Genomic DNA, 27,727 nt, shown 5'->3' on the forward strand with positions numbered 1-27,727 from the left:
GGTTATTCCGGTTCATGGGTCCCAAAACTGCTGAGGTGTGAGCGGGGCTGGGGCACGCCTGCACGCCGCCCGCCTGTCTCCGGAAACAGTCAGGGGAGGGCTCCTGTCCTCAAGACTGTTGTGCCAACCTAGAGGTGTCACCGGCCTGGGGGTGGGGGTGGGCCAAGCACATGGGGCGGTCACTCAGAGAGCCAACTTCAAGGATGGGCCAGGACGGGGATGGCCGTGGCCCAGGTCTGCAAACCCCACGCCCGTCCACGCAGCCAAGCCAGCCCCTGTGTGCTGGACAGCGCTGTACTGTGCATCCCATGAGCGGCCTACGGGGCCCTCTAACAGCCTGCAGGAGCACCACACTGTGCTATTTTACACAGGTGGGAGCAGCCCCGGTGCAAGTGACCTGTCCCAGACTCAGGCCTGACCCTGAGGCTTGTGCTCACTTCTCGAGTCCATCCAGGCCCCCGTAGCCAGTCTGATGAGCGCCAGCCTCTGGGTGCTCGGGGCCTTGCTCAGACGCCCGCTGGTGTGGCTGGGGACTCCCTAGACTGGGGACCCGAGGCTGGAGGGAGGAGGCAGGCCTCCCTGTGCCTGACTGGGCTGCTCTGTCTCCCTGTGCTGCAGCTTCACGTGGTCAGCCGCAAGGACGGACCGGAACATGATCTCCGTGCTGTCGGGCCAGGTGGTGGAGATGTTCGACCGGCAGTTCCAGGAGCTGTACCTCATGTCCCACGGCGTCAGCCTCAAGGGCATCCCCATGGAGAAGGAGCCCGAGCCCGAGCCCATCGTGCTGCCCTCCGTGGTACCACTGGTGCCCTCAGGCACCGTAGCCAAGAAGCTTGTCAACCCCAAGTACGCGCTGGTCAAGGCCAAGAGCGCTGACGAAATTGCCAAGACGTCCTCGGAGAAGCAGGAGGTCAAGAAACCCCCCGGACTGCGGGGCGCCACCCTGGCCGAGCGGCCCGGAGACGCCCCGGAGGCGCCCCCGCCTGTCCACCCCGGCCTGCTCAACCTGGAGCGGGCCAACATGTTCGAGTACCTGCCCACGTGGGTGGAGCCGGACCCAGAGCCTGGCAGTGACATCCTGGGCTACATCAATATCATCGACCCCAACATCTGGAACCCCCAGCCCAGCCAGATGAACCGCATCAAGATCCGAGACACGTCCCAAGCTAGCACCCAACTGTGGAGGCAGAGCCAGGACTGCATTCCCAGCCCCGGGCCCAGTGCCCCCCAGGATGGGGGCCCAGCAGAGAACGGCCTTCCGCAGGGGGACCCCGAGCCTCAGCCCCCTGTGCCCAAGCCCCGGACAGTCCCTGTGGCAGAGCTGCTCGCCCGGGACAGCGGCGGTATTGACTGGGCCCTGGAGACCCCAGAAGAGGAGACGCCCCAGAATGGGACAGAGGGAGCACCGCCCAGGACACTGGGCGCAGGCCACGCCCCGCTCCAGCGGCAGCTGTCTGTGACCCAGGATGACCCTGACGGCCAGGGAGCAGTGGTCCCCAATGGGCTAGATGCGGAGGAGGAAGAAGATGATGATGACTACGTGACCCTCAGTGACCAGGACAGCCTCTCAGGCAGCTCTGGCCATGGCCCTGGCCCCCGGCGGCCCTCGGTGGCCTCGTCTTCTGTGTCAGACGAGTATTTTGAGGTGAGGGGGCGCTCAGCCCCTCTCCAGAGGCGCCACTCAGAGCAGGTAGCCAACGGGCTGGCCCAGCCCCCCCACCGACAGCTGAGTGCCCCCCACGTGACCCACGGGACCTTTGGTGGACCCCCGGGTGGCTCACCGTGGGCCCCGGGTTGGGAGAGAGAAGAGACGGGTACTCCGAGGAGAACGCAGGCTCCGAATTCCACGGACAAGGAGACACAGGTGAGTCGGGGTCCCTGCCCGTGAGGGGTCCCTCCCCCAGGCCTGAGCAGCCTGAGTGGTCGTCTGCTGGGGTACCGGCTCCCCAGATCAGATGGCTTTGCATGCTACAGATGGGGAAACTGAAGAACGGAGGCAGGGGGCAGGTAGCAACAATGCAGGGCCACACATGTGGCTGGTCCCTACTGATGCTGGGGACCCATAGCCCCTATGCCCCATAAAGACAACCGAAGCCAGCTACTGGGAGCCGAAAGGAAACATGCTCAAAGTACCCAGAGATTTCAGGCACTGGAGTTACAAGGAGTTGACTCTGCCCTGCCGTGTGGGTGGTCCACTCCCTTATTTGCTGACAGCACAGATATGTCCTTTATACCCCCCAAGGTCACCCAGTAGTAAGTGGTCCCTGTCTGGACCTCATGTCAAGCCACCTCTATGTCAGTCCCTTTGATGAGGGCCCCGGGGACCACTCTCCTCCCCTCTCCCCTAGCTCACATTCATCATTGCCTCTCCTCCTGGTGACCGCTGCAGGTCCAGGACCCAGAAGCTCTGGCCCGCCGCAGCCCCGGCCCAGCCCCCTGTGCCTGTCCTACCTGGAAACAGCACGCGGCTGATCATGCCTGGCATGATCATCAGGCCCATGGGCAGCATCTTGAGGTAGCTGGCCAGGATGGAGCCTGCCTTGGCGTGGTTCAGGTCCCGGGCCGACAGCGACCGCTGCACAATGACCTAGGGGCACAAGGAGGGGGTGAGTCCCAGGCCCCCTCAGGGGCGCCTGTGGGGGGCTTTCTCCTTGCGTGCCTCAGGGAGCGGCAGGAGATAGGGTGCCATCCCTCTAGCCCTTGAGCTGCTTGAGAGAACTGAGCCTGATTCCTGACAGCATTCCAACCGGAAGCTTCTGTTGGAACCAATGGCATCTGAGATTCCTCCCAGCTCTGACATGATTTCCTTTTGTTTGTTTGTTTCTTTTTTTTTTTTTTTAAGTGTAACTTTAAAGAGCTTCACAGAGATAGAATTCATGTGTAGTTCAGCCACACAAATGGTACAATTCAGTGGTTTTTAGTACATTCACAGGGTTAGACGATCTGCAACTTTTTTTTTTTTTTTAATATTTTATTTATTTATTTGACAGAGAGAGAGACAGCGAGAGAGGGAACAGGAGCAAGGGAAGTGGGGGAGGGAGAAGCAGGCTCCCCGCTGAGCAGGGAGCCCGATGCGGGGCTCGATCCCAGGACCCTGGGACCATGGCCTGAGCTGAAGGCAGACGCTCAACGACTGAGCCACCCAGGTGCCCCTAGACGATCTGCAACTTTTAAGTAGTTTGTGTTTGGTGTTCTGCAGTTGAAATCACCAGCTGCAGTTCAGAAGTAAGAATCTGTGGTTTTAACTTATTTTCCAAACATGCAAGCTGCATGCAGAGCTCCCCGCATTTCCCTCTAAGACATGGCTCTTGGCAGAACAATCATTATAGGGTGCCGGAGTGGTGACCCCGAGTGTGCAGGACAGGCTGACTTCCATCCTGCTTCTCCAGCAGCTGCCTCTGACTGGGGACAAGTCCTTGCCTCACTTTGGGCCTCAGTTTCCCTGTCTGGACAAGGAGGGGGTTAGACGCAGTTCTCCGTAGATCCTTCCCCTCTGATGTCCTGTGGTTGCCAGAGCCCGGGGCTGCACTCCTCGTGGGAGAGAGAAAGCATTTCCCTAAAACCCCGCACATCAACTCTCATCATTTTATTCTGTGCTCATGGTGGCCAGCCCTGGGAGGCCGGGGGGCAGCTGCCGTCCCCCCATTCTGCAGCTGGAGAAGCTGAGGCTCACCCCCGCCCAGCAGAGCGAGCATCGGGCAGCAAGGCCGGGACCTTCCCTGCGGGCTCAGCGGGCACCCGCCTCCCCAGTACGTCTCAGCATGGGCTTGGCCCCAAGCCGACACTCACTCCCCAGGCCCAGCCACTGAAGCTCCCCGAGGCTATGGGACCTCGTCTGCAAGATGGGGTACTACCACTGACCCACAGCGTTGCCAGCAGGACTGAGTGAGGCACTGTGTAGAGGACCGAACCTGTGCCTGGCTGCTCACAGGTTCCCTGAGTTCAGACTTCCTTGGGGGGCATCTTCAGGGTCAGCCATGGTGCGGGGCTGGCCGGCAAGCGTAGGGACCCTGCTGCCGCTCTCTGGGCAGGTCCTGAGCCGGCCTGGTTGTCAAAAAATGGTGCTCAGGGGCTCCTGGGTGGCTCAGTTGGTTGAGCGACTAGTCGCCTTCAGCTCAGGTCATGATCCTGGAGTCCCGGGATCGAGTCCCACATCGGGCTCCCTGCTCGGCAGGGAGTCTGCTTGTCCCTCTGACCCTCCTCCCTCTTGTGCTCTCTATCTCTCATTCTCTCTCTCTCAAATAAATAAATAAAATCTTTAAAAAAAAAAATGGTTCTCAGACAGGGCCACCGAGGTCAGGGAGCGGCGTGGCCGAGCTCGCTGCCCCTGGGGCCTTTTGCCTCCTGGGCCTGGGTTTGCTTGTTCCTGAGTTTGAGAGCGTCAGCTACACATTACGGACGAGCCAGGAGGTAGTGAAAAGTCCAAAGCCAGTGAAAAGCCCCGGGGTCGCAGCGCGCAGAGCCGCCTCCTGGTGCTGACCAGACCGGGCGTCTCGGAGGGCTGCCCTGGCCCGGTGGCCGGTTGGCACCCTGCAAAGCCCCCACTCGCTGCTGAGAGTCATGGCGGAGTAGGGCCAGCCACGTGGGGTTCAGTGCAAAGGCACCTGTATTGTGAGGTTCTGGGCCAAGGCCTGGCCGTACCCCTGGGCAGACCCAGCCTGAGCCAAAGGATGACAGGGAAGTCAGGCCAGGCCGTGAGGCTCCAATGTCAGTGGTGCTCGGGAACACCTTGGGGTCAGCAGCGTACTGCCTCGGTATCCAGGCAGGAAGGTGCATCCGGCCCTGACCTTGTGGCCTGGCAGGGGGCTGACTCACTTCGCCTTCATGGGAAAATCTGACTGATACCCCGCCCAGAAATGCCAGTGTCATGCCAGGGAGGAAATGACAGGTGTCCTGGGGTGAAGGGGCATGGGCGGGCCCTCCGCTCTCCCGGGATGCTGGGCAGACACCTGTTGTCAGCTCAGTGTGTGCCCCAGAGGCCCGCGTGTGAGGCCAGAATCGTGTTACAGCTGGGGAAACGGAGGCCCAGCCTCCCAAGGTTCCTGAAGCCTCCTATCCTGGATTACTTCCCATTGACACAGCCCAGAGACGGTCCTTAAGCGAACACACACTGAGCTCCTGCTGCCTGGGAGAGGGAGAGCCAAGGCTGAGCCCGCTGAACACTCCCCTCATGGGCGGGAGCTGTGGCCACAGGGGAGGTCACTCTGTTCTGGGTGCGGACCCCAGGTCTACCTTCTAGGCCTCGGGGCTGTGGCCTGGGGCTGGGGTGGCTCTTGGGCCTCGCTGCCTCAGCCCCATGGTGGGGCCCTTGAGGAGCCAGGTGCAGAGGCGAGATGGCCGTCTCTTGCTTCACAAGACCTTCTGCCACCAGGCGGCCGCCTGGAGCTGCCCACAGTCCCCCGGTGTGTTCACAGCCCAGGGAGAGCGAGAGTCAGACTCCGGAAGAAGACGCAGCCCCTGCGCTCATCAGAACTTTCCCGGCCCGCATCGAGGTGCTCCCTCCAACAAACCCATCCAGCCCTCTTTACGGATGGAGGAGGCTGGGGCGGGCACAGCAGGAACTTGCCTTATCATAACCACAAAAGGCAGGATTATTCCCATAGGACTCGGGGAAACTGAGGCACAAAGTAGTGAAACAGACTTGTCTAGGACCACCAGCGGGTGAGTGGCCAGGCCAGGAGGCAAACCCAGGTGTGCTAGCTGTGGCCTGCCCCCAGCCCTTGGGGGGTTCACTGTCTCTGCTCTTTCTCTTCTAGGGCCAGCCCAAACCCCACTATAGGGTCCCTGCCTCAGGGACCAGGGAGAAAGATGCCTTCCTGCGGCCGATGAGGACCTCGGGACCCCCACGGTACCGCCCTGCTGCTGATGGCACCCAGAGCTCTGCCAGGAAAGCGGGCCTGGCCGTGGCAGGCCCATACCCCTGGCAGGTCAAGGGGGGCCCCAGGCCCCACACTCTGGCCGATCCCGCGACCCCAAGGCCGGCCCGAAACACCAGCCCCCAGGCCGATGGCAGGCGCCCTGAAGAGCAGCCAAGTCCTTTTGGAATCCCGTACTCCAAACTGTCCCAGTCGAAGCACCTGAAGGCCAGGACGGGCAGTGGCCAGTGGGCCTCCTCTGATTCTAAACGGAGGGCTCAGGCCCCCCGGGACCGCAAGGACCCCTAGCACCCCATCCCCGGGCCTGGAGCCGTGCGGTCCGTGGTCTCCGCCCCAGCCCAGACTCACCAAGCAGTTGTCCATGGGGCTGTGCCAGGGACTGGCAGACAGGCCGCCCGGACCGTCCAGAGCCCAGCCCGGAAGGCAGGAAGGTGGGGTGGCCGGCGACACTGACACTCACCTGGTCAGTGCACCAGTACCAGGTGGCCATGATGGTCAGACCAAAGGTCATCCCGGTCCACGGGAGGTCCCCTGTATAGGGGTCTCGAAACATGTGCATAGCGTCTGCCCGCGGCAGGTGGCAGGTCGTGTTGGCGATGGTCCGGCGTGGGATGGCCTGGGCATAGGCAGCCGCCAGTTGCTCATACCCACCGATCTGGTCAAAAGCTGGAGAGGGCGGGGCAGGGACGGGTTGCTGGCTGGTGGCCCTGACTCGGGGCCCCCACTTCCCAATGCATCCAACTTGACTTTTTCCCATTCACCTTTCCCGGTGTCTGGAAAGGTATGGAGGGTAGAGGGTTTAAAAAGCAAGGGGTGGGAGATTCAAATGACTGTTTTATTTGTATTTAAAATAAGACTATTAAATGAGCATTTTGCACGTGGACACCACAGTGTCCTCTTCGCTCCTGGATGCCTGTTGGCCTCAGGCGAGGGGTTCTCTGCCAGGCGTCAGACTGTCGACTCAAGGGAGCAAAAGTACTTTTTCTTGGCATTCGAGGACCTTCCCGAGGAGTCTAAAGTGTTAAAGCCCTGACCTGGGGCTTCTGAAGGATGTGACTTCAGCAGAGCTGAGGATGCCCGGCAGTCATGTAGCACTGAGAACAGAACGAGTCCCAGAGGGGGCACGGGAGTGACCGAGGCCATGTGGCCAGCCGGCTGGGGCTCGGGCCAGCAGTCATTTCCCTCCTTGCGCTCCCTCACTGTTCCCGTCTACCTCAGGGTCAGGGCCCTGCGTGGCCAAGCCCCGGCCCATCTGTGGCTTCTGCTGTGTCTGCAGTCACTGCCCCCCATCCAGCCTGGGCCTGGCTGCCTGGCTCCCTCCCCTGCAGTGGGTTCCAGGGACGTGGGCCCCTGTCTGAAAGGAGGCAGACACACAGAAGTGTGAATACGGGGGACGCTGTCTCATCTGCCTGCTCCTCGCCCCTCTCCCCTGCCTTTGCCAGGCTGGGAGCCTGCCGCGGGGACTCTGGCCCCAGCCTCGCTGCCGCCCCGAGCCCAGGCCGGGCCGAGTACTCCGAGCAGGTGTGCGAACGCTATTCAAAGGCTGGAAATTGCCGGGCCACGGGATCCTCCAGTCTGAGCCTCGGTTTACCCCTGTGGGATCCTGCTGGCTCTGATAGCCCCCAATGGGGCCGCCCTCGGAGCCTCGTCCAGGTTCCCAGGCCAGGATCACTGACCCGTCTCAACCCTCTCCCCTCCTCCCCAGCCCCAGCCAGCGGGCTGTTGCGGCGCTTCTGCCATTATGCAAGGGATTTTGAACAATTGGGCCAGAGGCCCGGGCGGCTCTGTGGTCCGCCGACGGTGCGCCCACTCTCCATCAAGCCCTGAGCCGGCCCGGGGTGGGCGACACGCTCAGCTGGGCCGCCGACGGGAGGCTGCCGCCACGGGGGGTGCCAACTGCCGAGTGGCTTGACCTCGTGAGCCCACCCTCACCAGTGCTGGCACCTGGGTCCTGGCAGTGCAGTCCCCCCACCCCCCCGCTCACCTTTGATGGTCAGGATGACAGCCCCCACCACCATGATGAGCGTTTGCAGGGCGTCCGTGTAGATCACAGCAGCCAGACCCCCTGCGGGTAGAAACCACGGAGCTCGAGCGGGGAGGGGCAGCAGCTCCACGACACGTGTCCCCCTGCCCTCTCAGGTGCGTCAGCTGTGGGGCCAATCGGCTGGGTCGGCAGCGCCAGCTCCACGGCTCCACTGGCCAGGCTGTGGGGGGAGGGGGCCCCCGCCTCCCGCTCGTGCCCCTCCCCGGCCCCCCACGCATCTGCCCCGCCGCAGGGATGGCCGGGCCGGCTGGCGGTCAGGTCCCCTGTGTGCGGGGTCCCCCGGGGCGCCGTACCTGCGATGGTGTACAGGGCCGTGATGACGAGCATGAGGATGGTGGAGAGGTAGAAGTTCCAGCCCAGGCAAATGTGCACGAAGAGTGCCCCCGCGTACAGGTCGATCTGGGCAATGGGAGAGGAATTTGTGCGGAGGCTCGAGGGGAACCGCAGGAGCCAGGGCACCGCTCGCGCGCCGTGTGGCCTCGGTGCCCCGTGGACAAGGCGGGAGAGACGCCCCCGCCCCCCCCACCCCCGCCGGCACTGTCGTGAGGGTGGGAGGAGGTCCTCGATGTGGACAAGCGGTGTGCAGGGGATGTTGCTAATGTTAATAAAGTCCTAAGTGGCCCATGTCCACCGAGGAGCAGTGTTGTCATTGAGTCTGGCCCCTGCTGGGGGGGTGGGGGGAGGGATGGGAAAGGAGGGGTCCAGGAGGGCTTCCTGAGGGAGGCTCAAGAAGACCAATGGGCCTCAGGAAACAGGTCTGCAGTCCAGTATCCGTCTGGGTGTGCCCCCTATTCTCTGCTCCCCATTAGACAGGGGGCCCTGAAAAGAGACCAGATGTGTTCTGGGGGGGGGGCAGGCTGGGGAACAGACAGGCAGTCTTGCTTACTGCCCTCCGGTGGGGCTGCACCCGAAGCCAGGACCGTGTCTCAGGCCCAGGCTGGTCCCCAGGGGCTGGACTGGATCCAGCAGCTATCATCCCAGACCCCAGGGCGGCATATGGGGCTGGAGTCCTCGTCCTGGGGTGAGCCTTAACAACCCTAATTCTAACACCACCCCCACCTGTATTGTGGGAGCCCAGGGAAGGAGGGCAGGACTCTGTCCTGTGGGACCTAGGGGCCGGACAAGGGGCTCCACCCTGCTGAGTTTCCCGATCTGCCTTTCTGGGCCTGCTCCGTGGAGGGGAGATGACCTGAATGAAATACAGCCTTTGGGGCTGATGGGCTCCTGACAAGGCTGGGCAAGGCCAGTGGGTCAGCCGAGCCTGTGTATATGGGGGACCGCTCAGCACAAGGCCCAGGGGGCACAGGCCCCTTCAAGCTACAGCGCCTGGCCCACCATAGAGCCGAGCAGCACTGCTCAGTCGGCTTGTGAACCCCCTGATTCCAAAGCCTGCATTCCCTGTACCTCTCCCTCCAGGCTCCCCCTTTACCCTCTCTTGGAGAGATCAGCCAGTGTGGACTCTGACAAGGTGCCTTCAGGAGAACAGCGGCCCCTCACTCTAGCTGTTGGCTTTGGTGGTATGACTGTGTGTGAGAGTGTGTGTGTCTGTGTGTGTGTGTGTGTGCGCGCGTGCACGCACGCGCGCGCGTATGTACGTGAGTGTGTGGGGGAGAGTGTGTCTACCTCCGGCCCAAGGAGAGAAGCCCAGGGTTCTGAACGTCAGAGCAGGAAGGACTCTTCAAGCCCCCTGCCCCATCAGACCAGAGGAGAAGCTGAGGCCCGGGGAGGCGAGGGACTTCCCTGAGGCCAGGCCTCGACGGGTATCAGAGATTGGAGCTGCCAGGAGAAGAGGAACAGGAAGTCTCTGGAAGGAAGCAGCCCCTCCCCCGGCCTGCTCCTCCTCCAGCCGGCACTCAGGACCCCTCCCTGGACCGAGGCTGCCCTCAGAGCTCAGCCCTGATCTGCGTGGCTGGCCTTCAGACCCCGGCCACCCATCTCTCCCCGCCCAGGTGACTCTGGTCACACCAGCCTGGTCTCCTTTGCACACCCCGCACTTCGCTGCCTCCGGGCCTTGGCTGGCCAGGTCCCCGTGCCCTGGAGCTGCCCTGTCTGCACGCCCCATCTTCCAGAAATGTCTTCCCGGATGCTGCTCCCCTAACCTCTCCTCCTCGGGGACTTCCTTCCATGGCAGTGGGCCCCAAGGAGGGACGAGGACTTAGACCGGTGTCAGGAGCAGCACAGGCAAAGGTGTGGACGTGGAACTTGGGCTGCACTCTTCCCTCCGGAACCTTGCGGAGCGTGCAGGAAAGATTTGCCGCTGCAGCGAAGATGAGGTTGCCTGCAGGCTCCCGGGGAGTCCCAGCGAGGAACTTGCGACGGCACCCAGTCTGACCTCTCCTACAGCCGGAGCCCTAGCTTCTGTGGGCTCAGGAGAGCTGCGGCCTGGTACAAGCTAAGAGCCCTAAACCCAGAGCCACACGGGCCGGGTCTGTGTCCCTGTTCGGCTGTGTCCTGGCCACGTGGCTTTGAGCAGGTCACCTCACCTCCTGAGCCTCAGTGGCCCTCATCTGGAAAATGGGGAAGTGGATGCGGAGAGACAGGGCACGGTTGCAGGCCCAGCCTCCTCCATCCCCCTGCAGAGCCCCGCTCTCGGGGAGGTGGGGGGGAAGGGCAGGCAGGACCTCCAAGGGAGCCTGTCCTGCCCCCAAACCTTGCCCATCTCCGTCGAGGCCATCACTGTCCCTTCAGGGCTCCAGAAACTTCTCACCTTTGCCACACTCGCTGCACCTGACCCACTGGCCAGGGCTGTCTCCAAAATACTCCCACGTCCACTGTCCCCACCCCCTGCCCCATCCCTTTGGAAGCCCCTCACTGGCCCCTCCTGCACCCGGCTTGTCCAGAGGAAAATCAAGTTCTCTGCATTTCCACAGCACATAGAATAAGATCCAGCGAGCCAGGTCCACAGGCCCTGTGCCACCCGGCAGGCAGCCCCCTCCCATCCCCTTCCACACTCACCCCTCTCCGAGCTATGCAGCTCCCTGCACTCTAGCCTCACCCCTTCCTTCTGCTGCTGCAAACCTGGCATTTTCAACGCAGACCACTCTCTCCGAAGGGAGCCTGATCTCTGCTCTTGCTGTCATCATTCCAGAATTCAGCCCCGCCTTTGCCTCTTTCACCACACTTTGCTACTATGACTTTATTGGCCTGTGTACTTCTCTGTCTGGAACATTACACTCCCTGCAAGTGAGGAATGTGTTTATCACCCAGGGCTCGCCCAGGGCCTGGCACACAGTAGGTGCTCAAATAGCTACGTTTACATAAGTATACCAGGGCTTGGCACAGCAGAGCCCACAGACCAAATCCAGTCACACGCATTGGTATTGTGTTTCTCACTCCAGCAGCAAAGTCGAGTAACGGCTATGTCTCCTGCAAAGCCCCAAATACTGACTTTCTGGCCCTTCCCGGAAGGAATTAGCTGGCCCCTGGCATGTTTTTTCCTTCAGTCCCATGAGGTATGCCAGGCACATAGGAGTGCCGTAGACACATCAATGAGGAGAGAGAAGAAACGGGGGAGAGAGACAACAGACATTCTAAGTAAATTATTCAGCATACGTAGGAAGATAGTGCAAGTATGAAAAAGAGGGAAAGCAGGGAGGGGCAGCCCTCACTGAGAAGGTGAAATCTGAAAGACTTGACAGAGATGAGGATGTGAACCATGTGAATATCCGGGGGAAAAAGTTCCAGGAAGAGAACAGAGCAAGTGCAAAGGCCCTGGGGCAGGATCACGCCTGGTATGTTCATGGATGTGCAAGGGGGCCAGTGTGGCTGGAATGATGTGTGTGACAAGAGGAGAGGTACAGGAGAGGTTGGCAAGGTGGTAGGGGCCACATCTTGGAGGATCTTGTAGGCCACAGTTGGCCTTCGTTCCACGTGACCTAGGGTATTGTGCCACGTTTCCCTATTTTCCAGAGGTTAAATGACTAGCCCAGAGCCACGTAGTAATGAGGCTCAGTGGCCCCTGTCCCCATCTGAGGGTCAGGGCGGTAGTGTCTGCACCCTGCCGTCGAATGTTCTCTCGGCACACCAGTGTCCCCGCCTGAGGGATGGGAGCAGGTGAGCCCAGTGGTCTCTGTCCGGACAGACTGCAACTGGGACGGGTGCTGAATGTGCAGACAGCCGGGGCATTCCCAGTGCTCGGCCCGGTGCGGTCAGGGCCTCTGGGGGCCAGCTGGGCTCACGCACTTCAAAGAGTCTCAGCCTAAAGCCATCAGCCAGGGCGGCCCCAGTCCTGCCCAAACCAAGCCAAGCAATTAGCGTTCCTCTTGGCTTCCTCCGGCGACCCGGTCTTGGCTCCGGAGCCCCAGCCGTGATGTCAGTGGGCTGGTTTCCATTTTATAGGAGGGTCAGTCGAGTCATCCTCTATCACAGTGAGGAGTTTGCAGTGTCAAGTCCCGGCTGTTTCAGTGCAACAGAGCCGAGGTTGCGGCCCCGGGCAGGGAGGCAGAGGCCTGGGTTCTAACCGTGCTCTCCACCTGAGCAAGTCAAGGTCGCTCTCTAGGTCTCGATTGTCTCATCTGTAAACTGGGCTTGCAGGATGAGATCTCTGTTAGGACGTCGCCTCCTAAGGCTCAGTCCTTCTGGAGTCCTACCCACCCCACCCCTGAGTGAGATGCGACTCTACTGCAGACATATAGCAGCATGAAGCTGGGGGGGGCGGGTAGGAGAACCCCACCCCCGTGCACACAGGTTGGCCCCGTGGGGCCCCACCGGGCACTCCCCACTCTGCTTCTCTCCCCTCCAGTCCACCCACTGAGAGATGCCAGAGGTACAAACGCAGAGCTATCTGTGTCAGTCCCCTGCTTCGAGCCCCTAGGGTCTCTTGGGTCCTTCGGCCCCTTATGATCAGAACCCGGCAGCCTCATCCCCCACTGCAGCCCTCGAGGCCAGGAGTGGGAAACTAGCAGCCCAAGAGCGCTTCCACAGCCTCACCGCCCCCTCACAGATGACCTGCCCTCTTTACGAACAAGGAAACGGAGGCTCCGGGTCTTGTCGGGGTGCACCCAGCCAGAAGCAGGCCGATGTAGGACTCGGGCCCTGGTCCCCACCTCCCGAGTCCCTCCAGAAACTGGGGCTGAAGGGGGCTGGATGGCCTCGGGGGTCAAGGGCAGGGTGCCCATGGACTCAGGAGTGAGAGCCAGAAGACCTGGTATTGCCAAGAAGTCACCAGGAAGCTTGGGACAAGTTACTTCCCCGCCCTGGGCCTCAGTTTCCCTGTGAAATCAGGGGCTCCGACAAGATGAGCCCTAAGAGAGCCTTGACTGACATTCAAGGGGTGCTTTCTGCTCTTACCCTCCCAGGGGGACCAAGCCCAGGCCCCCAAGGGAAAGAGGCCTGGAGTGCCCACGAGGTCGGCACCCCAATAACAGGAGGGTGCCGCCAGGGGTCAGCTTTGCGAAGGAGCTGACCAGCCACAGGATGGGCTCCCAGTGGCTTCTGAACCACCAGTGACCGTGCAGGTTCTCAGCGCCCCCTAGTGGGCATTCGTGGCTCACCTCCGCGCTGGCCCAGAAAGACAGCCAGGCTGACCCCCACCCCCACCGGTGACCTCTCATAGCGAGAACCCCTAACACCCTCATATCTAGGCCTGGGGCAAAGCAGGACTCAGAAGGCCTGCTTTGCCCCCAACGATGCCAGCTGCCGAACCGACATTCTGGAAGCCCTGGTCCAGCTACCCCAGGTTCACCGTGTGAGCAATGATTGTCCCTCTCTGGGCCTCAGTTTCCCCAGCTGTTGAACAAGAGACAGACGACAGGATAACAGGTCTGTGTGAGGGGCCCCCGGAGCAGGGATGATTCCAGGCTGTGCTGGCTGGACGCTGGGAGCGGGGCGGGGGGGCGCTCAACTCACCGATATCTTGGTGAAGACAGACAGCATCAGGGACAGGACAGACAGGTACGTGCGAATCCGCTGGCCTCCGTAGCGCTTCTGAATGTATTCAGGCATGGTGACAATCTGGGGGAGACACGGGGGCACCCGGAGCTGCTCAAGGACAAGGCCAGGCCCACTTATTACCGTCCCAGAACCTAGGACTGTGACTAGGGAGAGAGGGACAAGTTTGGATGAGCTATTGACGCAGCTGAATGGGGAAGGTGGCCGAGATGGACGGAGAGAGATCCAGCAGGTGGGAGTCACTGGGGGGTCGTGACTGCCCAGCTGGGCCCGAGGGAGTGGGCAGAGTCGGGGACAGCATCGCCCAGGTGTGCCGCCCATGTGCCTGAGTAGACGGAGCATCATCCCCCGGATGCAGCAGGCAGGGGCAGTAGAAACCAGCAAAGCCCCCAGGCTGAGGTCCCTGGGGACCTGTCTTCATGAGTTATAGGCACACTAGTTGGACGAATAACCCAGCCCAGAGAGTGGTGGGTTCGCTCACCAACTTGTGAGCAAAGGCGGGGTTCCCACTCATCAGCACCACCACGCCGGACCAAGGCCCCGGCCCAGGTGAGGCCACCCTGGGGCCCCGGGAGTGGACTCACCTCCGAGGAGATGTAGATGGGCACGAACACCCAAGCCAGGGCCAGCAGCACATACGTAGCCTGAGGGGGACAGAGGCCGAGTGAGGACAGCAGGTGCAGCTCCCCCCAACCCCGCCCTAGAGACATAGCCGGGACCAGCGGTCTGGAGGCCCGGCTTGCCAGGAGAAGCTGAAGTGGCCTCATGCCCTCTCTGCGCGTCTGTACACTGATGGCCCCTGGCCAAGGCTAACAGTTCTCCTCCTGCTGGCCTATCCAGCGCTTTGGCACTCTGGAGACCAACCTTTCCCAGGAATACCACCCATCTAGACACTGGCCGCCCAGAGTTGCTGAGAGCTGCCCCTTGGGCCGAGGGCAGACTCCAGTGGAGGCCCACCCAGCTCCTGTAAGGCCTGCTGCACCCTCCCGCAGCCTCACCCGCCCCTGCCCGCCGGCAGCTCACATTCCACTCGAAGCCCGCTACGGCCAGGCCCCCGGCCGCACCCGAGCCCGCCAGTCCAATAAAGAGGCCCGAGCCCTCGCTGCTGGCGAAGAGAGAGGCTCCAATCTGGAGGACAGAGAGGAAAAGGAATCAGCGGCAGGCTCCCCCTGCCAGACTCCAAAGCCCCCACCCTTTACACAATTCCCAGCACCCCGTCCCAACAGTCCGAACTTGGGGACGCCCTTCCAGCCTCACCCTGCCCCCTCACTGCCTGCCTGGGGCATCCCTCATCCTCAGGGATGAGCCCCGAGCCGGCACCTGCGCCGGGGGTCAGACGCAGCCCCCCCCACCCACAGAAGGAGGAGCTGGGGGTGTCAGCACTCACCGGCCACCAGGTCATGTCCCGGCCCGCCAGGAAGTAGCCTCTCACCGTGTTCCTGCTCGCCCGGCATGAGGACTGCAAGAGCAGAGGCAGAAATTGGAACCTCGCACACACTGGAGGGAACGTAAAATGGTGCCCCCCCCCCACGGTGGAAAACAGTCTTCGGGCCCCTCGAAGACTTCCACGTTCAACGTTCAGTCCCCTACGCGATGACCCAGCATTCCACTCCAACCTCCCGGAGAACTGGAAACAGGTGTTCAAAACAAGACTTGTCCCTGGAAGCTAAGAGCAACACTGTTCCCAGCAGCCCAGTGGTGGAAACAGCCCAGATACCCATCACCGGACAAATGGACAAAATGGGGTCTATCCACACAACGGAGGATTACCCAACCACAGGATGGAATGAGGTTCTGACACTTGCTATGACACGGGTGGCTCTGGGGGACATTCTGCTAAGTGAAAGGAGTCAGACACAAAAGGCCACATATTGTATGAGTCCATGGATATGAAATGTCCAGAACAGGTGAATCCATAGAGGCGGAAAGTACAGTAGTGGTTTCTAGGGGCTGGGGAGAGGGGGGTAGGAGGAAGGACTATTAATAGGTATGGGGTTCCTTTTGGGATGATGAAAGGTTTTGGAACCAGATAAAGGTAATGGTTGCACAACACTGTGAATGTACTAAATACCACTGAATTATACACTTTAACATGGCTTAAGTAGGCTCCATGTCCAACGTGGGGCTTGAACTCACGACCCTGAGATCAAGAGTCACAGGTTCTACTGACTGAGCCAGCCAGGCGCCCCTAAGCGGAGATTTTTGCCTCTTGGTGAGGACTTTGAGCCAAGGATTCTGAGAACGCTTTGACCTTTGATTTCTTCTCATATTTTAAAGATTTTATTTATTTATTTGAGGTGGGGAGGGGCAGAGGCAGAGTGAGAGAGAGAATCCCAAGCAAACTCCCCGCTGAGCATAGAGCCCGACCCGGGGCTCGATCCCACGACGCTGAGATCATGACTTGAGCCAAAATCAAGAGCCAGAGGCTTAGCCAACTGAGCCACCCAGGTGCCCCTCTTACTTTGAATATTTTAATCTCTGATACATTTCCAAGAACTATCACTCAAGTATTCCTGCATACGTTTTGTTTTGGGGGGAGCATGGAATTTTGTGCTCTGTAATATAATTTTAAAAATCTGAAATCAAAATGCCTGGGGGCAAATCCTGGCTCCTCTGTTTCCTAGCCATGTGACCTTGGGCAAGTTACTTCGCCAATGTACCTTGGTTTCCTCATCTATGATGTGGGCCTAAGAAAAGTCCCTCATAGGCTTCTGTGAAGTTTAATGAGTTAATACGCATAACACTCTGACAAAGTGCCTGGTACCTAGTACGTGTCTGATAAGGGTCAATGATTATATGGATTTTTTTTTTGATTATATGGATTTTTCAAGACCTCACTTAGTGCTGTCTGGACAGGAGAAAATGAAAAGACGTGACCTTGAGAGCAGGAGAAATTTGAAAAGAAGGACACAGCAGGTGTATTCAGATATATACTTTGTATTCCTTTTTCGCAACATACACATCCTAACATAAGGCTGGATCACACGATCTCAGTCAATACATAGGCCTCTTTCTACCTGACTTTAATTTCACACACACACACACACACACACACACACACACACACTATCATATTCAAGATGATTCACCTGAAAATGTCTGGATCTGCCACCCAAAGCTTTTGATATGAGTCCTGCTTGCCTCTCCTGCCTGAGTTCCCAACCCTTTCTGTGAGCTGTGATCCAGCCAACATTGAATGCAGTACTGTCTGAAAGCTCTCATGGTCTTGGCCAGGATGGCCACATCCAGCTGTGTAGGCTGTGCACTGTGCAACTTCCAGAGCAGCTCTGTTCTTACCCTGTGGTTTTTCCTAACATGTCTTCTCATCTTTTGAGGATATGGTAGGCATTGCCAATTGCCTCCTTCTTGCCCTTTCCCTTCCTCAAGGGGTCTCATCTTTCCTAGCAAGTGGCTTGAGTGGTCCCGACGGGGTCTCCCGCTCCAGGAGTCCTGACCCACCTAAGCCACGGAGGCTATCACATTCTTTAGCTGTCACACCTGGTTCAGGGCAGTCGTGGACTTAGGCTGGGATCACTCCTGGCCTCCCAGGAGGTGAGGAGGAAGCCAGGGTTCTCGGGACACTGGCAGCCATGTGCACCTAGTTAATATTTACTGAGGGCCGCTCGGCAGCAGAGTTGGTTCCAAGTGCTTTACCTGTATGAAGTGTTTAGCCCCATGAAGTAGGTACTATGATCATCCTCATATTACCAGTGAGGAAACCAAGGCTTCCAGAGATGAAAGTGGCTAGTAAGTGATGGAGTCAGGATTTGAACCCAGGCTAATCAGGGCATCTCACCTCCATGTGGGAAACTGGGCTCAGGACAATGCCACACAGGGGTGGAGGCTGAGAAAGCCAAAGTAAATTCGCACCGATAGCCTTGATGACACTGTGAACCCCTGGATCCAACTGTACCTGAAGCCTTCTCTATTGTTGGACCGTTCAGGACGGACGTCATTACATTTCCTTCATTGTTCAAGTTCATCTGATCTAGGTTTTCTGTCACTTGTTAACAGATACCCTAATAAATGCAAAGGCTCAGCTCAAGGTCCTTCGTCCAGGAACACCTCCTTAAAGGCCCTCCCCTGGGTTCTCCTAACCCCACCGTCAGAACACCTTTGCAGGTGCACCTGTCCAACCCAGCTTGTCCCGTCTGCATTTGGGGGATGAACAGCTGAATCTGATCCCTGTGCAATCCAGCTCCAGCACACTCCTCGTCTGGCTCTGTTCTTTGCTGCCTACACTCACAGCCATCCGACCATCAGCATCGTGCTGGGCCAGCATGGCCTGCTTGGAGGCCCAGGCCAGAACTCCCACAAACCCCCTGCCCGCGGCACCAGCCTGCAAGGAAAGGGTAAGCTGGGAGAGGTGAGTCCCGGGCAGCGAGGCTAATGGGCCCCAGTCACCAGGTGGCCTGGCCTCAGGTGGCCAAAACAGTTTCTTAGATGCGCGCTTCCAACAAAATCCCCCACCTGCTCCTCTTCGCTCTTCAGATCTTGCTGACCTCCAGCCTCTGGCTCTCACCTCACCTCACCCAGAAAGCCTCCATTGCGGGTGTCCCCTCCTCTGACTTCCCAGCCAGCAACTCTCCCAGAAATGTGCTACGGTTGGCAACAGATTTTCACACCCACGGGCCTCCTGTGCTCCTGGGAACCGCCAGGAGCAGTGGGCTGCCCAGATCCGCATTGTGTGTTTGAGGAGCCATGCCCAGAGAGGTTAAGTGACTTACTCCAAGTCCACAGAGTGGGGACCAGCTCTGAACGGCTTGTGGTTTATGATTCCATCACCGAAGAATCAATTCCAATTACTGTTGTTGCTGCCACCCGCACCCCCAGCAACCCCAGCACCCCCCACTCCCACCAGCATCAGCAACCCCCCAGCACCCCCACCAACACCAGGACCACTCGACCCATTCCTGCTATGGAACCAAGAGCAGCGGCAGGGTCCGTGCCCCGTGTGGGCACCTCAGGGAGGAGAACGCCTCTGACTCAGGCACTCGGGGCTTGGGATGAAGTAGGTGGTGTGTCTGCCTTATAGATCGAGAGCCCCAAGGCCTAGAATGCTGAGCGACTTCCTAGAATGCCAGAGCTGGGAATGTGACCAGTCTCCTGCCTCTGGCCCTGGGGGCTTAAATCAGGGGCCAGGGAAGGTAAGAAAGGATACTCATTCTCCCCCAGTAGATGGAGCCCTCTATGTATCACGTCTCAGGGATGCTGTTCTGGGGACCTCTGGGGACAAGGTGGAGGAGCCTGACCTCTGCAAACCCAAAGCTGGCTTTTCTGCTCACCTCCCTACCAGGAAGGCCTCCGAGGTTAGCATTATGAGTAGACGGGAGGAACGCCTCCCCTGTGGGCAGGGACCCAGGGTTCACTGCAGCAGTCCCAGCCCGCAGAGCACTAGGGTTCATCCGTAAACGGGGCTGGCCTCTGCCCTGTGGCTATGGGGGCCAGGTGATGAGCACAGGGCCTGCCTAGGAGGGACCTCACTGCCGCTGGAGTCTGTTGACAGCCTAAATTGCGTCTTTTTCTTATCCAAAGTGAGAGAAACTGGCTTAGGAACTAGGCAGAGGCGGGCGGACAAGGAGCTTTGCAAAATAAAGATCCCCGGGCTCTGTGTGCACCCCTCTTCTCCGGATTCTGACCCAGCAGGTGTTGGGGGCAGCTGGGCAGACGTTCACCCCGCGAGCCCATCTGACACGGAGGAGACAGAGGCCAGGAAGAAGATGAGCCGCGCTGGGCCCCCAGCTTGTCGGCCGCGCAAAAGCCCAGTGAGCTTCCCCCCAGGCCTGCCCATTAGAGAGGTCTTCCTCTTCCTCCTTTGTAGCCTGAGCAGCTACTGCCCAAAGACAAAGGGGCTTGGTCAAGGTCTCGGACAAATCCACCCCAGGGCTGGGAGGAGGACCCCAGCGGACATCGGGCCTCCCTCCAGGGGAGACGAAACAGGGCAGCCCGGTTCCCACACCCCAGTGCCCATCCCGGCTGGCCACCCACCGCGGGCCTCTCACCCATATGCCCACGGCCACGTTCAGGGCGAAATACACAGTGATGATGATGATGTCGGTCACGCTCAGCTGCGGCCCGGGAGCGTGGGGGTCGCCGGTGGAGTTGTCCGCCACCATCCTGCAGCAGGCACCGGCTCTGAGCAAGAGGAACTGAGGGCCGAACCAGGTCAGAAAGGGCTTCCTGGCAGACCATAAATTGATCATTAAACCGAGCGTGATGGTGGCATCTCCAGCCCACAAGGTGGCCGAGTGCAGGGCAACGGCTTCCAAGGGCAGCTCGGGTGTCCCCCACCCCCCCAGGGGGAAGCAAATCCTGGCCGTGAGGATGGGGGCAGAGCTGGAAGCGGCTTGGAGGAGGGCAACCTCCCTAAACTCAGAGGAGGTTTGGGAAAAATAAAAGGAGTTTAGGGGGCACCTGGCTGGCTCAGTCGGTAGAACATGCAACTCTTGATCTCAGGGTTGCGAGTTTGAGCCCCACGTTGGGTGTGGAGCCTACTTTAAATAAACCAATAATATCATAAATAAAAGGAGTTGCATACGTCCAAAGACAACCAGAATAGTCCCAGAAAGGGCTCAGTTACCTGATGTGTGGCTCGACCTATATTTAATTTGTATAAGAAGCATGGAGGGTTGGGGACAGATGCCTCACTTCTGGGGACACCACTGTGGCGAGCAACCATGTCTTGTGGCCATCGAGCCATGAGTGGACCGAGGGGGACTTGGGACAGTGGCTCTTGCCTCACGTGGCTCACTTCCAGCCACGACTGTCCCAGCCCCAGAACATCCCAGTATTGGACCATAAGGTCTGTTGCCAAATGTTCTGCTTTCTTTTTCTAAACCAGTTGAAACAATCCCAAGCCCCTCGTTTGACCATCTGTTCGGGTCCCCGTGGTCTCCTCAGGACGTCCACGGAGGGACACATCTAGTAGGTGCCCGCCAGGAGCTGAGGACAATGTTTAGCCTTTCTGCACGCTGTCCCATTTTGCGCTCACTCAGAGTAGGTGATATTGTATCACAGTCAAGGAATGGAGGCCAGGAGGCTGAGCCATCTGTTGTCTGGCCCTGTAAGGGGCAGAGCTGGGATTCCGCTCCAGATCTGACCCCAGACGCTCCCCACTGGTGACAGTAATGGTTCTGTTTCCATTGGAGCCCATAGGGTCTTAGATGCGTCCTCGCTAACGAAATCATTACGCACAGCCTGGTGGATGTCTCCAACAAGGCCTGTGGCTTTGCAAAGCACTTGGGAGTTTAACCGGGACACGCAGCTTTTACAGAAGTGTTAATGAGTGAGCTGCCACCCCTGGGAACACACTGACCTGCAAAAAGCAACCGTGCTTGTTACTCGGTAACCCGAGGTAGGCTGTTTAAAGATTACATGCAAAACTAGAAGGAGAAGAACAATTAAGTCACTGTTTCTAGTCAATTCAGGCAGGCTCAGATTGCCCCCTCCCCAAATACCCTCACCTTCAGCCACTTAGCCTCGCTGATGGTGGTCACTTTCCAAGCCATTGCTAGAAGCATATAGTGAATCAAAAGATGGTCTTATACCAGTCGGAACGACCCAACTGGAGACCATCCGGATTTATTAAACCAGTCTCCTCAGGATAAAGTGGTTGGAAAACAGTATTGGGTCCCCTTGTCTCAGTCTGCCTCTCAGGAGAAAATAAACCATCAGGGAAAAAAAAACCCTTCCTTCTGATATAAATTCTGGGGAAAAGAAGTCACGAGGAGCGGATGGGTGGTACAGGGAGAGTGTGGCTGTGAAGGACGCGAGAAATTCCACATTTAAGCCCAATCACATTCCATATTCCCTATCCATAGTTATCCCCATTCCATATCCAACATGACCCACACTCGGATCAAACTCTTCTGGCCCAACACACCCAGGACAGGAATGACAAGACCTGTCCAGCCAAGAAGCCAGCCATACCACACACTGCAAGCTGCATCCGTCCCAAGGGGAAGCCCCTATGTCGTGTTTTCCAACACCACTGCTGATGCCAAGATGTGTGGGGGCTTTTTCCCCCACACCAGTGAATTCTCCATCTCTCTAGATGCCAACTGGGTGTCCTAAAATTTGACTCACTTCTGTCATTAATGACCTGAGCACAGACCCCACAGTTTAAGCGCTTAGTCTGACCAAACTGCCCCCCTTCAGGTGCAAATCAGGCCTCCTGTACTTCTGACTGACCATCTATAATTGGTGGAAGTTCCCATGATCCCCTTCTCAGATTTCATAATTTGCTAGATGGCTCACAGAATTCAGGGAAACTGGTCGTTATCAGTAAATGATACAGATTATTATAAAGGATACAGGTGAACAGCCAGATGGAGAAGTACATAGAGTGAGGTCCAAAAGGGTCCCAGGACATGGGCATATTCACCAACCTGGAAGCTCTCTGAATGCTGTTCATCATGTAGGGGTTTTTACATAGATTTCATCACCTAGGAAGGATGGATTAAATCACTGGCCACTGATGATTAACTCAAGGCTAAAAGTTCCAACCCTCTCATCATGCCTTGGTCTTTCTGGTGTCCAGTTCCCATCCGGAAGCTCTCTAAGGGCCACTGAATTGTATACTTTAAAATGTTTAAAATGGTGAACTTTATGTTATGTACATCTTACCTTGATAAAAATAGATTTCTGGGATTTAAAAGGCTTTAGAGGTCTTGATAGTATGTATAGATGTGCTGAACCAAGGTAAAATCCTGTATCCATTTAGAAGTTCCTCTTCAAATAAACAGCAATACAATAATAGTTGGGACTTTAATGCCCAACTCCCAACAATGGATAGATCATCCAGACAGAGAATCAATAAGGAAACAGCAGATTTGAACAATACTATACACCAAATGGACCTAACATACACAGAACATTATATTCAACAACAATAGAATACATATTCTTCTCAAGGGCACATGGAACATTTTCTAGGATAGATCATATGTTAAGCCAAACATATGTTAGACAAAACAAGTCTTAGCAAATTCAAGAAAATTGAATTCATACCAAGTATATTCTCTGACCACAATGGTATGAAACTAGAAATCAGTAATGAGATGAATACCGAAAAATTCATGAATACATGGAAATTAAACAACACTCTCCTGAACAACAATGGATCAAAGAAGAAATTAAAGGGGAAATAAAAAGGTATCTTGAAACAAATGAAAATGGAAACACAACATACCAAAACAGTAAAAGCAGTTTTAAGAGGGAACTTCATAGCAACAAATGCCTACATTAAGAAGTAAGAATGGGGGCGCCTGGGTGGTTCAGTTGTTAAGCGTCTGCCTTCAGCTCAGGTCATGATCCCAGGGTCCTGGGATCCAGCCCCACGTCAGGTTCCCTGCTCAGCAGGGAGTCTGCTTCTCCCTCTTCCACTCCCCCTGCTTGTGTTCCCTCTCTCTCTGTCTCTCTCCCTCTGTCAAAATAAATAAATAAAATCTTAAAAAAAAATGATGAGCACCAGATGATATAAGGAATTGTTGAGTCACTATATTGTACGCCTGAAACTAATATAACACTGTATGTTAACTAACTGGAATTAAAATATAAACTTTTAAAAAAGAAGTAAGGGGGTGCCTGGGTGGTTCAGTCAGTTAAGTGTCTGCCTTCAGTTCAGGTTATGATCTCAGGGTCTTGGGATTGAGCCCCACATTGGGCTCGCTGCTCAGCGGGGAGTCTGCTTCTTCCTCTCCCTCTGTCCCTCCCCCCTGCTTGTGCTCTCTCTATCTCAAATAAATAAATAAATAATCTTAAAAAAAAAAAAGGTGAGAAAGATTCCCAAATAAACAACCTAACACTATGTCTCAAGGAACTAGAAAAGGAAGAACAAATTGACCCCAAATTTAGCAGGAGGAATGAAATTATAAAGGTTAGAGGAGAAATAAATGAAATAGAAAACAGAAAAACAATAGAAAAGATTAAACTAAGAGTTGGTAATGAAAATATAAACAAAACTGATGAATCTTTAACTAGACTAACTAGGGAAAATAATAGAGGAGACCCAAACCAACAAAATAATAAATGAAAAATGAGACAGTACAACCAACTGATGCCACAGAAATACAAAGGATCATAAGAGCTACTATGAAAAATTATACACCAACAAACTGGACAACCTAGAAGAAAATGAAAAAGATATTCTTAGAAATATACAAACTACCATGACTGAATCAGGAAGACATAGAAAGTCTGAATAAACCAATCACTCGTGAGGAGATTGAATCAGTAATTGAAAAGCTCCAAATGAAGAAAAACCCAGGACCAGATGGCTTTACTGATGAATTTTACCAAACTTTTAAAGAATTAGCACCAATCCTTCTCAAACCCTTCCAAAAAAGGAGGAGGAAATACTCCCAAACTCATTTTATTAGGCCAACATTCTGATTTGAAAGCCCAAAAAAGACACTACCAGAAAAGAAAACTACAGACCAATATCACTGATGAATATAGTCAGAAAAATTCTCAATAAAATATTAGCAAACAGAATTTAGGAGCAATTAAAAGGATCGTTCACCATGATCAAGTGGAATTTACACATGGAATGCAAGGATGGTTCAACATAGGCAAATCAATCAATGTGATACATCACATTAATAGAACAAAAGAAAAAAAATCCTATGACCATTTTAGTAGATACAGAAAAAATATTTGACAAAATTCAACATCCATTTATGATAAAAACTCTTAACAAATTAGAGACAGAATGAACTTCCTCAACATAATAAAGGCCATATATGATAAGCCTACAGTTAACATTAGATACAATGATGAAAGTTTGAAAGCCTTTCCTCTAAGATCAGGAACAAGACAACGGTGCCCACTCTCACCAATCTTATTCACCATAGTACTAGAAATCCTTGCCAGAGCAGTCAGGCAAGAAAAAGAAATAAAAGTCATCAGCATTGGAAAGGAAGAAGTAAAACTGTCTGTTTTTGCAGATGACATGATTTTATATATAGAAAATCCTAAAGACTCCATCAAAAAATGGTTAAATCTAATCAACAAATTCAATAAAGTTGCAGGATACAAAATTAACATACAAAAATCAGTAGAATTTCCATATGTTAACAATAAATTATCTGAAAAAGAAATTTTAAAAAACGATCCATTCACAATAACATCAAATACAATAAAATACTTAGGAATAAACTTAGCCAAGGAGGTGAAAGGGCTCTACTCTGAAAATTAAAACATTGGTGAAAGAAACTGAAGAAGATACAAATAAATAGTAGGGTTTTGGTAAGCCCCACAGGGGCCTTATTTAAGGGGTGTAGAAGGCATATAGGAGCTGGGAGGCAGAAGAGATTCTTGATTACAAGGACTACTTCTAGTGTATAGAAACACAACTGATTTTTTTGTTGTTGGTCTTACATCCTGCAGCTTTGATGAACTTGTTTATTAGCCCTAATTGGGATTCTTTAGGATTTTCTTTTTTTTTTTTTTTTAAAGATTTTATTTATTTATTTGACGGAGAGAGACACAGCAAGAGAGGGAACACAAGCAGGGGGAGTGGGAGAGGGAGAAGCAGGCTTCCCGCGGAGCAGGGAGCCCGATGCGGGGCTCGATCCCAGGACCCTGGGATCATGACCCGAGCCGAAGGCAGATGCTTAACGACTGAGCCACCCAGGCACCCCTTTAGGATTTTCTATATATGATATTAGGTCATCTGCAAATGGAGTTAGTTTTACGCCTTCCTTTCCTAGTTGTATGACTTTTATTTTATTTCTTGCCTAATTTCTCGTCCTAGAACTTTCAGTACAATGTTGAATAGGAGTGGTGAAAGAGGACATCTTATCTTGGTCTTGATTTTAGGGTAAAACTCCAGTCTTTCACCATTAAGTACCTTAGCTGTGGGCTTTTCATATATACCCTTTTTCAGGTTGAGAAACTTCCTTACTATTCCTAGTTTGTTGAATATTTTTATCATGAAAGGGTGTTGGATTTTTTCAAATGTTTCCTGCACCCATTGAGATGATCATGTGTGGGGTTTTCCCCTTTATTCTATCACCATGGTATATGACATTGATTGATTTTTGTATGTTGATCTACCCTTGCATTCCTGGAATAAATCCCATTTGATCATGTGTATAATCCTTTCAATATAGTACTGGATTTGGTTTGCTAGTATTCTGTTGAGAATTTTTCCATTAATATTCAATAAAATATATTAGTCTATAGTTTCCTTTTTGTGTGAAATCTTTGTCTGGCTGTAGTATCAGGGTAATGCTGGCCTCATAGAATGAGTTAAGAAGTGTCCCCTCCTTGTCTTAGTTAGTTCAGGCTGCCCTGACAAAATATCATAGAGTGGGTAGCTTAAACAACAGAAATTTATTTTCTCATAGTGCTGGAGGCTAGAAGTCCCAGATCAAAATGTTCAGCTGTTTCTGTCCCTGGCAAGAGCTCTCTTTCTGACTTGCAGATGGCCACCTTCTTACTATGTCCTCACACGGAAGGGAGAGAGAGAAAAAGAGGGAGAGAGAGAGAGAGATTCTGTCTCTTCTTATAAGGACACTAATTTACTGGATCAGGACCCCAACATATGACCTCATTCAACCTTAATTACCTCCACAAGGCCTTATCTCCAAATACAGTCATATGTGGGGGTTGTGGCTTCAATACATGAATTTCGGGAGGACTCAAATATTCAACCCATACCACTCCTCTTTAATTTTTTGGAAGAGTTTGGGAAGAATTGGTGTTAATTCTCCTTTAAATGTTTCATAGAATTCACCAGGGAAGCCATTTGGTACTGGGCTTCTCTTTGTTGGAGTTTTTGGATATTGATTCAATCTCCTTAGTTGTTATAGGTCTATTCAAATTTTCTATTTCTTCTTGAGTCAGTTTTGTAGTCTGTGTGTTTCTAGGAACTGTCCATTTCATATAGGTTATCCAATTTGTTGGTGTACTCTGAGTGCTCTCTTATAATCAATCCTTCTTGCTTTTGTATAAAGTCAGTAGTAATGTTCCCACTTTAATTTCTGATTTCAGTAATTTTAGTCTTTGCTGTTTTTTTCTTAATCAATCCAGCCAGAAATTTGTCAGTTGTGTTGACATTTTCAAAGAGTCAACTGGTTTCATTTATTTTCTCCATTGTTTTTCTCTTTTCTCTTTTGCTTATCTCTAATCTAAGCTTGATTATTTCCATCCTGCTAGCTTTCAATTTAGTTTGTTCTTCTTTTTCTAGTGTCTTAAAGTGTTCAATGAAGTTATTTATATGAGCTCTTTCTTCTTTTTTAATATAGCCATTTATAGCTATAAATGTCTTTCTGAAGTGTTTTCACTATATCATATAACCTTTGCTATTGTGTTTTCATTTTTATTCATCTCAAAGTTTTTTCTAATTCACTTTCTCATTTCTTCATTGGCCCAGTGGTCCTCTTTAAAATGTTTTTAAAATTTCCATGTATTTATGAATTTTCTGGATTTCCTTCTGTTACTGATATCTATTTTATTACGTTATGGTCAGAGAAGATATTTGTATGATTCCAATCACTTTAAATTTAGAGACTTGTTTTGTGGTCTCTCATATGGTCTGTCTTGGACAATGTTCTATGTGCACTTGAAAAGGATGTATATTCCACTGTTGTTGGGTGGTGTGTCTTGTATATATTCATTAAGTCTAATTGGTTTATAGTGTTGTTCAAATCCTCTATTTCCTTACTGATCTTTTATCTAGTTGTTCTATCCATTATTAAAGTGGGTGCTGAAATCTCCAACTATTACTGTTGAATTGTCTATTTCTCCCTTCAATTCTGTCAGTTTCTCCTTCAATATATTGAGGCTTTGTTGTCAGGTGCAGATATATTTACAATTATTATATCTTCTTAATGGATTGACCCTTTTATAATCATGTAATGTCTGTCTTTGTCTTGCAGCAATTTTTATCTTAGAGTCTATTTTGTCTGATATT

At 54.2% G+C, this 27,727-nt stretch overlaps 2 protein-coding genes across 2 annotated transcripts in view; one reads left to right on the forward strand and one right to left on the reverse strand.

The window, feature by feature from the left end:
• The window catches only part of FAM83G (family with sequence similarity 83 member G), a 29,324-nt gene extending 21,521 nt beyond the window's left edge, over window positions 1–7,803 (forward strand). The window contains exons 5-6 of the mRNA XM_025864017.2: window positions 619–1,864; window positions 5,757–7,803. Coding sequence (XP_025719802.2) covers window positions 619–1,864; window positions 5,757–6,164 — 1,654 coding nt within the window. The 3' untranslated portion in view covers window positions 6,165–7,803. The remainder of the gene's footprint in view (window positions 1–618; window positions 1,865–5,756) is intronic.
• The window catches only part of SLC5A10 (solute carrier family 5 member 10), a 57,795-nt gene extending 37,852 nt beyond the window's left edge, over window positions 1–19,943 (reverse strand). Inside the window, exons 1-9 of the mRNA XM_025864018.2 lie at window positions 19,812–19,943; window positions 15,197–15,268; window positions 14,833–14,937; window positions 14,394–14,453; window positions 13,768–13,872; window positions 8,214–8,319; window positions 7,861–7,941; window positions 6,337–6,542; window positions 2,452–2,587 (exon numbers count right to left, since the gene is read on the reverse strand). Of these exons, the coding sequence (XP_025719803.1) occupies window positions 2,452–2,587; window positions 6,337–6,542; window positions 7,861–7,941; window positions 8,214–8,319; window positions 13,768–13,872; window positions 14,394–14,453; window positions 14,833–14,937; window positions 15,197–15,268; window positions 19,812–19,925 (985 nt within the window). The 5' untranslated portion in view covers window positions 19,926–19,943. The remainder of the gene's footprint in view (window positions 1–2,451; window positions 2,588–6,336; window positions 6,543–7,860; window positions 7,942–8,213; window positions 8,320–13,767; window positions 13,873–14,393; window positions 14,454–14,832; window positions 14,938–15,196; window positions 15,269–19,811) is intronic.
• Between the last annotated feature and the right edge of the window lie 7,784 nt (window positions 19,944–27,727).

This window comes from Callorhinus ursinus, unplaced genomic scaffold (assembly GCF_003265705.2).
Source record: "Callorhinus ursinus isolate GAN/ISIS: 27379988/994484 unplaced genomic scaffold, GSC_fseal_2.0 scaffold43, whole genome shotgun sequence".
NCBI classification, from domain to species: Eukaryota; Metazoa; Chordata; class Mammalia; order Carnivora; family Otariidae; genus Callorhinus; species Callorhinus ursinus.